Below are 11,832 nucleotides of genomic sequence, written 5' to 3'. Positions count from 1 at the left end.
TTAATCAGTCCATTGTAGACATACAGAATAGCTCACATAGAGTTGATTCAATATTACCCTTATTTGATTGAAGCAGAATGAAGTTATGCAATAAATGGAAAACCATTATTATTTGGGAGACTTTGTAGACAATATTGCAGGGTGTGAGCAGACTTGCTTTCATATCAAAAACATTGCTGGGGCCCAATGATCTTCTCAGTGCGAGTTCCAGTTGACCATGGATCTGATGTTTTGGCTATTAAATGTGATTTTTTGAGAGGGGTCATCTGCTGAGAGTACAAGAGGTAATCTTTATCCCAAAATAGCCAGTTTTTCACACTGTGTAATGACAAAGAGTGAGGGGACAGTGATGGCGTAGAGGACTGATACAATTTAAAATCATTATAAGGACAGCTTGTATTAAAGTGATGGCATCTTTATATCTGAACCAAAAGCTCTGCGTTCAAGTCCAAATCAGAATTGGATGGCCAAGGAACATTTGTAATGCAGTCAATAAGATTAAGTTTAACTTGTAAATCTTTCCTATATATGCCACTGTCAGAGAAAGGCTTGGGGGAAATCTCTAGCCAGCCTTGTCACATTATCCGTAGCTCCTGGCTACAATATGTAAAAATATGTTACTGTACAGTAGTCCTGGACTATTTGGTGAGGAGGCACTTGTTTGGGTCAGATTGGTGCCTGGGTTTGATCCCTGTTCTGACTAAAGTGGAGTCAGAACCTGTCTCCTTACCCTACCTATGGTGAAGGTTATAGCGCTATAGGTCAGCCGCCTGACCTGCTGCGCTTTTCCAGCAACACATTTTCAGTTCAGGCAGAGTACTCAAGAAGAAGAAAGTTACTATTGCAGTTAATAGTAATGTGGGCACAGACCACTGTAATACACTGCTAATGATGATAGTTCAGACCCACATTCATTGGGTGTAAGCCTTTCCAGTTCATGAGGGCAGTGGGCATGTGTGAAGAAGTCAGGGGAACAACAACTTAATTGCTGTCAATGGAATTCTTTACTTGCTAAAATCTTTCATTTATGCAGAATATGGAGAACTATTTTGCTGCTTTCAGCTATCTACTGAGACAACAATGGATGTATTTTGTCATGAATATGGCATCATTGTTCAGTAAAAACAATGATGCCATATTCAGATGCCAACTGTAGCCCAACCAATTCACTGATGTTTCCTTTAAATAATTAGAAGCATCTGCAAAGAAGTTTAGAGCTGCAGTTGATTTGATCTTACTCACAGGGGGTTGGTATGGGAATGAGAGTATATTCTTACCGATCGGGAGGAAAATCTGTCTGTTCCCACCTTTGTTTAACATTGTCACCCCGTACCAATAAAGTACCTTCAGCAAGATGAACAAGATGAGAATAGAACTTTCACCTTTCCAAGTTTGGCCATTGAGAGCTATTAGCTAATCTGATTGTCCTGCTACTTTATCAGAACCAGCAATTTCAGAACTTAATGGTGGGCACTGATGGTACTTCAAGTAATACATGGATCCCAGAGTGAGGTAAGTCAGGAGTATTAGTTGGGGATGGATGGGATAAGAGGAGTGGATTTTGGACACCAGCCAGGGCTGAACAAAGTGGGTAATACCATAGAGCACCCTCCTTGCTGGATTTTAAGCATTTTGTTTTAAAAAATAGCCTCTCCGTTTCTGCCTGCCTGTTTTACAGTGTGGGCAGGGCATATCATGTGGGTTGGTAACAAGCTTGAATGCCTGTTAATAATTTGTTTAAAAATAATAGTTGAGCAGCTGATTACGACAACTTGGTTGGGAATGGATAGGAAAGTAGTGGACACCCCCCCCCCCCCCCCCCCGCCACTGCCAAACATATCTCCACCACCAAAACACATGCTTTCAGGGACTATAATTTCAAAAGATATGTCTGAAATAGAAGAGATTTGCAGGCATGTTGGAAAAAAGCAATGGGAGTAGGCCTGATAATCTTTCATTATATGATTCATCTTGTCAATAAGTCGAAAGCAATCAAAATATTTGCAGGGTAAGGAGTCCTTTATAGGATGAATAAGTCACTTGTGAACTGCAGGCTAGGATCAAATAAAGACATTTGGGTGGATTTTACTAAGCATAATTTACCGTAATGAGTTATAGGAAGTAGCATAATTGATCAACACAGTAGTTTACAAATGGAGTAATGAATAAAAAATATTAATTTGCAGGTTGCAATCTAACCAAGGATTTGAATAAAGGTACAGTGAAAAATAAAAGTAAAATGCTCCTGAGTTCTTAGTGGGGAAACCATGCTTGAAAAGAGCACATATTAAAGATGCAGCTGCAGCTTTAGTTTGATTGTCTGACCCAGCTACCTGTGAGCGTGGCGCACTAAGACAAGGGTAGGAATGCAGAGGTTAACATCAGATTGATTTAGGAATGAACTACAAGTTGAAATTTAATCATTAGATTTTGATCTTGTACAGACAATGTAGAATAATAAGTGCTCATACAAATCAAAGTGGAGACTAAGTAAAAAAAACTTTGAACTTGGGAAATAGATATGAACACTGCTGGCAACATCCCTGGAAATCTCTACCATTTCACAAAAAAACAAAGATTTTACCTTGCATATTTCTGTGTCTTGATCTGTGAAAAAAGAACTAAATGTTAATCCTTCAACAGATAAATAACATTGACAAGCATTAGTTATGCAAACTTCTACAAAGACGTATGTATTAGAAACATAGAAAATAGAAGCAGCAGTAGGACATTCAGCCTGTAGAGACTGCTTTGCGATTAACTATGGTTATAGCTGATCATTCAACTCAACAGCCTGCTGTCACTTTTCCCCAATATCCTTTCATCCCTTTAGCCCCAAGAATGATATCCAATTCCTTCTTGAAATCATAATATTTTGACCTCAACTGCTTTCTGTGTTAACAAATTCCACAGGCTCACCACTTTCTGGATAATGTGAGTTCACCTAATTTCAGTCCCAAATGAATACACCCTTCCCTTCTTGATATTACTGAATTTGAATTTTCATATTTCTGTCCATGGATCAATATGTGAATGTACCATATGGAATCATAGAGTCGTAGAGATGTACAGCATGGAAACAGGCCCTTCGGTCCATGCCAACCAGATATCCTAACCTAATCTAGTCTCATTTGCCAGCACTTGGCCCATATCCCTCTAAACCCTTCTTATTCATACACCCATCCAGCTGTCTTTTAACTGTTGTAATTGTACAAGCCTCCACCACTTCCTCTGGCACCTCATTCCAAACACACATGACCCTCTATGGGAAAATGTTGCCCCTTAGGTTCCTTTTAAATCTTTCCTCTCTCACCTTAAGCCTATGCCTTCTAATTCTGGACTCCCCCTCCCCAGGGAAAAGACCTTGTCTATTTAACCTATCCATACCCCTCATGATTTTATAAACCTCTATAAGGTCACCCCTTAGCCTCCTACACTCCAGGGAAAACAGCCCAGCCTATTCAGCCTCTCCCTGTAGCTTGAATCCTCCAACCCTGGCAACATTCTTGTAAATCTTTTCTGAGCCCTTCCAAGTTTCACAACATCCTTACAATAGCAGGGAGACCAGAATTGCACACAATAATGCAGGAATGTCTATGATTTGTATTGAGTAAGCCATTTTAAGTTGAAAGTGTGGAAAGGATGCTGATGTTGACCGAATATTCAGGCAGTCCAAAAGACCATGCAACCAAAAGACATAGGAGTTCCCGGTAAGGAGTTACAACCCAAGATTAAGACTTTGAGAAGGAGAACCTGTAGGAAGAGATAGAGGAAGACAAATTCTTCAGAATATTACCCCCAGGTTGAGACTATGAGAAGACAAACATGCAGAGAAAGAACCAACTTTTCACAAGACAGTTGAGACTTCAAAGGAATATCCCTGCATCAGACCTGGTCAGCCAGTGGACAATGGATAATAACATATGCATACAAGATGAGGATGGCTCAGCTTGTGTACCTATGATATTTTGTTAGGAACTTGCTTTTAGTGTAATAAATCATTGTGAATGTTTAAATATAATTTGTGTCTCAGGATTGTTACTCAGTATGACTGGCAATCATGTGGGATGTGCTTCCGGACAGAGAGGTCAATTGGAATTGGCAAACTAGGTAGGAGTCACTCCCACTCCACCAAGGACATGCAGGTCCTGGGCCTCTTCCATCGCCAAATCCTAGCCACCCGACGTCTGGAGAAAGAACGCCTTATCTTCTGCTTTGGGACCCTGCAACCACACAGGATTATTGTGGATTTCATCAGTTTCCACATTTCCCCTGCCCCCACCTTATCCCAGTCCCAAGCCTCCAACTCGTCACTGCTCTCTTGACCTGTCCATCATCCTCTCCATCTGTCTTCTCCACCCTCCTCTCTGACCTATCACCTTCTCCCCCACCTTCATCTACCTATTGCACTCCCAGCTACCTTCCCCCAGGTCCCATCTCCCTCCCGGCCCATTTATCTCTCAGCCCCCCAGCCTACAAGCCTCATTCCCAATGAAGGGCTTATGTCTGAAATGTCAATTATCCTGCTCCTTTGATACTGCCTGTGCGTTTCCAGCACCCCATTCTCGACTCTGATCACAGTCCTCACTTTCTCCAGGTAGGAGTATGTGTGATACTTCAGTGTTAGGAGTTGACTTCAAATTTGAACATAGCAGTGAAATGGCCACAAATTCAAAACCAGAATCAGTGCAAGTACTGCACTCATTTCTGGCTAAGAAATGGTCACTGATATAAAATTCTGGGCTGTGCAACACATCCTGAGAAACATGAAGGAAATCAGATCTTGGAAGCAGCAGAGTAAAAAGACAAAGGATTGAGTGGACCAACCATGATATTCGCCTTTTACTTAAAGATAATTTAGAAATGAAAAATAAGAAATTAGAAGATGAAACTCAGAAGTTAAGACAGGAGTTAGAAAACCTGAAACAATGAGCTGCAACTGCTGAAATGAATCAGCATAGTTCAGTTTTATATATATAGGTAAAAACAAGGACTGCAGATGCTGGAAACCAGAGTCTAGATTAGAGTGGTGCTGGAAGAGCTCAGCAGGTCAGGCAGCATCTGAGGAGTAGGAAAATCAACGTTTCGGGCAAAAGCCCTTCATCGGGGAATAGATCTATTCCCGATGAAGGGCTTTTGCCCGAAACATCGATTTTCCTTCTCCTCGGATGCTGCCTGACCTGCTTTGTTTTTCCAGCACCACTCTAATCTAGACTCAGTTATATATATGGCCAACTTCCAGACTCAAGCTGAAAAGGAACTGGAGCAGTGAACAAAAGATATGAGAAGTGCCTGACAAATGAGCAGCAATTTAAAGGCAGCATTCCCAGTGTTAAGAAAGGAACAGCAAGCTGATGAATACAATCAAAAAAACCCTGTTAACTTTCAGTAAGCATTAGATAAATTAAGAGTAGAGCAGTCCACCCAGAGAGAAATCATTTGCACTTTGAGTCACAGTAGTACACACAATAATGGAAGAGACACGGAAGAAGTAGAATAACAGAAGAGGATTACAAGTATAGAAACTATGTGATAGTGCCTGAGATTAACCTTGTCTAAAACCCACACTGACATCCACAGCTCCAGCTGTACCCCTTTATAATTCAGAGGACATCTAGTGAAGAATGAACAGAAACCACATACAATACTTTCAAATCAGTTACCCAGTTACTGGATTGTCTAAATTAGTATAGAAGTATGACAGTATAAGGGATCCATTTCAAACGTTCACTACAATTACCCAGCAGAGAGACAAATGCAGGGGTTGAATAGCAGGTGCTATTTTTTGGCATAATCCCAGAAATACAGAGGACAGGGAGCATCCCAGACAAGGAAAGATGCAATTTGTAATTCAATAGATTGCGAAAGGGGGATCCTGCATCTGGGTTATATAGGTGTTGCCAGGGTCCAAATGAAAAACCACCTGTTTTTTCCAGTCATCTCTAGAGAAATTTGAATGGCACAAATGGGTTAGACTTAGAAAGAACTCATCAAATGTGGATGGTTGCGACCCTTACCTCACACTCTAATTCAGAGACGTGAAATACATGCAATGTATTTGAACTAAAGGACAATATCTATTCAGAAGATTGGATTCTAAGGCATATGATCTGAATATGGGAAAGGAGAATAAATTAGAAAGGGAAGGTATATGCCGCTCAGCCTAATTTGGGGGGGGGGAAGACCTGAGCCAGTAGTCTGGAAGAATGATGATCCAGTGATCCAGGATGGCCAAGACCTTGTGGACCCCTCAACTTAACAAAAAGGGCAAAATTCACACCAGGGCAACCTTCAGTCCTATTCAGTACTTGGTCCAGACAGTGCAGGAGGCTACTCCACTAAATCTTTATGGGACCCTGCAGGCTCTAAGACAATCTTAAATATTAGCCAACGATACAACTCAAGATTTGCAAAACACACAGACAATAATTTTCAGCATATTTACAGGACAGTCATAGACTGGTATTATCACACAAAAATTACCTTTTCAGATCCGAAATTATGAATTGCAACTAGCTAAGTTCTGGTTGAATTAGGGAGGGATGATTTGAATGTCTTGGGAATAGATGCAGTGAGGAAGCAAGGCTTTATGTGGGATGGTGTCTGGCATCAGCCTGATAGAACAGGGTTATCCTTTGGGGGAATTATGCAGAATGAGTTTGTCGTATGGCCATTTTTTGGGTAAAATTGATAGAAATGTCAGACAATCTAGATGTGCACAGAATAATGCAAACTAATGAGTGAGTCTTTGCCATCCATAAGCCTGATTGTTGAAAGACAGAGGGTGAGGTCCTCTTGGAGGGACCTGACCATTCCCCTTAGAAACTGTATTGTTTCCCATGTAATGCTGAGGGAGATGTAAGAAATTTAATGGATATCTTATTCCACCAGAGGGTGCTGCAGCTTGAGTCATCAACCACTAATTCACCTACATGGCCCGTTTGGAAATGAGACTGATCATGGCAATTAACAGTAGACTATAGAGAACTTAACAAAACAATAGCTGCTGTCTCTCCAACAGTAACCACTAGCCCAGAAATGCTAATGAAACAAATGCCAACAGCTAAATGTTCACAGTTCTGTTCCTTTAGCAATAAATTCAAGAATTCCAATTACTTTCCATAACACCTGCATACTAGTTTCCTGTGATTCATACACAAGGACATCCGTATTATCTTCATCTGTACTGAAATGTTCTGAAGATAATAAGCAGCCTTTCTAGACCAAAATGGATAACCTCATACTTACCTCCTTAAATGTCATCTGCCAAATTTTGGCCCATTCACCTAATCTATCATAGCAATTTTAAATTTCTTAGTTCTTCATTGCAATTTACTTTCTAACCTATTTTAGTGTCATCTACAAACTTGGCTATAGTATCTTCTATCTGAATCTAAATCATTTAATATAGATTGTAACCAGTTGGGTCCCGATGACCAAACGCTGTGGTGCCCAACTAGTTGCATATTATCAACCAGAAAAAAGACCAATTTATCTCAACTCTCCATTTTCTATTGATTAGCCATTCATTTATCCCAGCTAATAAATTACCTCTAATCCCAAGTGATCTTGAGGCACGGCAGCATGGAAGGGTATGAGCCAAGTGCTGAAACATAGGATTAGAATGGGCAGATGCTTGACCAGCATGGATACAAGTGACCAAAAGTCCTCTTCCCATGCTATAAAACTGGATGATTCTATGAAGATTATCATGAGTCACCAGAGTCAGGGGAACGGTGTGGATGAATAAGACAAGAACTGAAACTATCCATATCCTATAAATAACATTCCCTCTAAACTGTGGAGTCACACAGTTGTACTGTTACTGCAAAGCTGCACACACATTGGTTTGCGTGCTGACACATGGCTTCCACTTGTGGAAACTGCTGCTGCATGACCTCAGAGGTTTATGCAGCAGAAGATAGTTAGAGGAATGAATATTCCCTGCAAGAGAGTGATGATGAGTTTGAGAATATCATAAACATAGGACCAATACAACTGCCTGAATTCTACAGTTCCCAGAGAAAAGAAATTCACAAAACCTTTCAAATACTGAACACAGCCAGATATCTGAAGCTGAAGATAAATAATGGAGCACGGAGGAATATATTATCACCTAGACTATACCAGAGATCTATCCTGAAAACTTGAAAAAAAATGGTAAGCCTATCGGACCAACTGATCTACATCAGATGCCACACCACTTCCTCTTCACTCCTCCCTAGAACATCTTGACACCCAGACAGCTACATAAGAATCCTACTCATTGACTACAATTCAGCCTTCAACACTATTATCCCCTCAAGACTGATTACTAAATTTAGTGATCTCGGACTAAGCCCCACTCTCTGCAATTGATCTTCATAATATTTCATCCTCACTAACACTCAACACTGGAGCCCCTCAGGGTGCATACTCCGCTCCCTACTGTACACAGTGTATACCCATGACTGCGTCGCCAAATACCGGACTAATGCCATTTACAAGTTCGCTGATGACACTACCATAGTCAGTTGAATCTCAGATGGCGACGAAACAGACTACAGACAGGAGGTGGAAGACCTGGAAAAATGGTGTTCTGAGAACAACCTAGCTCTCAATGCTGGCTAAACCAAGGAACTCATCATTGACCTTTGGCGGCTTGTTACTCTTGCCCCCCTGCACATTCACAGCACAGAGGTGGAACAAATGGAGAGTGTCAAACTCCTGGGAGTGGTCATCCACAACAAGCTTTCTTGGACTCTTCATGTGGATGCACTGGTTACAAAGGCCAAACAATGTGCTTTCTTCCTCAGGCAGCTGAGGAAATTTGGCGTGACAGCGAATACTCTTGCCAACCTTTATAGGTGCGCCATTGAGACCATTCTGTCTGGGTGTATCACTACCTGGTATGGCAACTGTACCATTCAAGATCGGAGATGGTTACAGAGAATGGTGAACTCTGCCCGGACAATCACAAAGGGCAACCTCCCATCTATAGAATCCATCTACCAGGCCCACTGTCAAGGAAAGGCCGCCAGCATTCTCAAAAATCCATCACATCCTGGCAATGTTTTTCTACAACCTCTACTATCGGGGAGAAGGTACAGAAACCTGCACACACGCACCAGCCGGTTTCGCAACAGTTTCTACCCTACTGTTGTTAGAATACTGAATGGACTCACAAATTCTTAACATTCGCCTGTACCTGTGATTTTGTTTTTGCCGCTGTTTACCTATTATTTACTTATCTATGCTACTTAACTCTGTTACCTGCCTGTATTGCTCGCAAGACAAAGCTTTTCACTGTGCCTCGGTACACGTGACAATTAATTCAATTCACATTCACAGGAAGAAAAGCTGCTTTCCTTTCATATGAACAGCAAAGAGAAACTGAATCACAATTCTATCATGATACTAGAAGAGATCACATTAGCAGCAAGAGACCTGTGTACTAATATACTAAGATGTATTGTCATTTGTTGAAAACCTTGAATCCTTGTGGCTCTATTCTCTTAACAAGTCACCTTTATCTCTCATTTTTTTAAAGCAAATAATGTGTAAGTTCTGGTTCCTATCTAGATTGAAACATAGATTTGCTAATTTGGTCTGGGGTCATTACAACTGAATGGATATCAAAAAACGTTGAAAATATGATGTCTACATATAACATGGGTCAGAAATGCATCAATACACAACAGAAAGTGGAGATGATAGCCACTGAAGCATTACCCAGACAATGGCATACTGTGGAAGCCAATTTGTTCACACTAAGTCAAGAAAGAAATCTCATTACCAATCAGGTTTTAGTTTTGAAATAGCTGAGCTCTTTGATTTTAATAGCATGTATTCTTTTCTAAAAATATTAACAATTACATTACTTAGGTGATGGAGTTATGCCTCCATCTTGTAAATTTGGCTTTCATTTTTTCTCAGTGGTGAGATGGCGTGCCGTAGAGGCAATATTGATCCAGGGTTGGAGGAGTCATGCATAGTTATGATGGCACTGTTGGCAATGATTGTGGCTGACTTTCCAGGTCAGGAATCATAGATTCTGTTCCTTCCTATTTGCATACCAGCTTTTGTGTCAATAATATATAAAGTCAGAAGTTGCATAACACCAGTTTATAGTCTAACAGATTTACTGCAAATCACAAGCTTTTTGGCAGCTGGTTCTTCATCAGCATCTGATGCTTTGAGAATCCCCTCCATTATGTTATGCCATACTATCACTGTGATAAATAGGATAGATTTCAAACATAAGTAACAACTCGAGACTGGGCATCCATGGCAATCTCATTGTCTGTCAATCGCTCACTCAAGGATTCTTAAGGTCCTTGAGAGGGTAAATGCTGAGAGGATATTTCCCTCGTGGAGAGTCTAGGACCAGAGGCCATAGTCTTGGAATAAAGGGATGCCAATTTAAGACTGAGGTGAGGAGGAAGTTTTTTCTCTAAGATGATTGCAAATCTTGCCAAAGACAGCTGTGTGGGCAGAGTACTTGTGTATATTTAAGGCTGAGATAGGTAGATTCTTGATCAGGAGATAAATCAAGGGTTATAGGGAAAATGCAGGAAAGTGGACATGAGGAATGTCGGTTCAGCCATGATCCCATTGAATGGCGGAGCAAGCTCAAATTGCTGAATGGCCTACTCCTATTCCTATTTCTTATTTTCTTATTACCATCAAGTCATGAGAACAACTGCAGTTCAATAAAGTGTTCAGGCAGGCATGCCAGCAGCAGCACCAGGCATACCTAAAAATGAAATGTCAATCTCGTGATGCTACAGAACAGGACTACTTCCATGCCGAATAGCATAAGTAAGAAGTAATAGACAGAACTAAGAAATTCCTCAACAAATCAGATATAAGCTCTACCATCCTGCCAGATTTCGTTTTGAATGGTGGTAAACAATTAGACCCCCGATGCTCCCAATGTGGTCTCCTCTACTCCAGGATGCCTACTTGTGGAACGATTCAGAGAACATCTCCGGGACACACGCACAAAACAACCCCATTCCCCCATGGCCCACTTTAACTTCACCAAGGATATGCAGGTCCTGAGCCTCCTCCACTGCTAAACCCTTACCAACCAATACCTGGAGGAAGAATGCCTCATCTTCTGCCTTGGGACCCTCCAACCTATTGCATTCTCTGCTGCCTTGCCCCCAACCCCACACCCTTCTCATTTATCTCTCAGTCCTCTTGAGCTAACCCCTCATTCCTGATGAAGGGGTTATGCTCGAAACATCAATATTCCTGCTTCTTGGATGCTGCCTGATCAGCCATGCTTTTCCAGTACCATATTCTTCTACTGTAAACAATTAAACAACTTACTTGAGAAGGAGGCTTCACAAGTATTCCCACCCTCAATAATCATACGGCTTGGCTCAACCGTAAACTTGTTCACCAAAATGAAGCTTCTAACGCAACTGGATTGTTTTGGGAAGGGGGTGCAGAGGAGATTCACCAGGATGTTGCCTAGGATAGAATATTTCGGCAATAAGAGAGGCTAAATAAGTTCAGGTTTTTTTCTGTGGAGCAGAAAGTAAAGTTGCCACAGTCTTATCAGACCATACAGTGATTTTTTATTAGAGAGAGGTAACTAGTGGTGGCTTAATCTGAGAGACACTTAACCTGAGGGTCAATAGACAATAGACAATAGACAATAGGTGAAGGAGTAGGCCATTCAGCCCTTTGAGCCTGCACCGCCATTCAATATGATCATGGCTGATCATTCCTAATCAGTATCCTGTTCCTGCCTTATCTCCATAACCCTTGATTCCACTATCTTTGAGAGCTCTATCCAACTCTTTCTTAAATGAATCCAGAGACTGGGCCTCCACTGCCCTC

At 41.2% G+C, this 11,832-nt stretch overlaps 1 protein-coding gene across 1 annotated transcript in view; it reads right to left on the bottom strand.

The window, feature by feature from the left end:
* gdpd2 (glycerophosphodiester phosphodiesterase domain containing 2) overlaps positions 1-11,832 on the bottom strand; it is a 104,231-nt gene that overhangs the window by 1,416 nt on the left and 90,983 nt on the right. Inside the window, exon 14 of the mRNA XM_043704773.1 lies at positions 2,585-2,607. Within this exon, the coding sequence (XP_043560708.1) occupies positions 2,585-2,607 (23 nt within the window). The remainder of the gene's footprint in view (positions 1-2,584; positions 2,608-11,832) is intronic.

Source organism: Chiloscyllium plagiosum, chromosome 15 (genome assembly GCF_004010195.1).
Source record: "Chiloscyllium plagiosum isolate BGI_BamShark_2017 chromosome 15, ASM401019v2, whole genome shotgun sequence".
In the NCBI taxonomy this organism is placed as follows: Eukaryota; Metazoa; Chordata; class Chondrichthyes; order Orectolobiformes; family Hemiscylliidae; genus Chiloscyllium; species Chiloscyllium plagiosum.
Note: the sequence above shows the minus strand (reverse complement) of the source record. Positions and strands in the feature narration are given on the sequence as shown.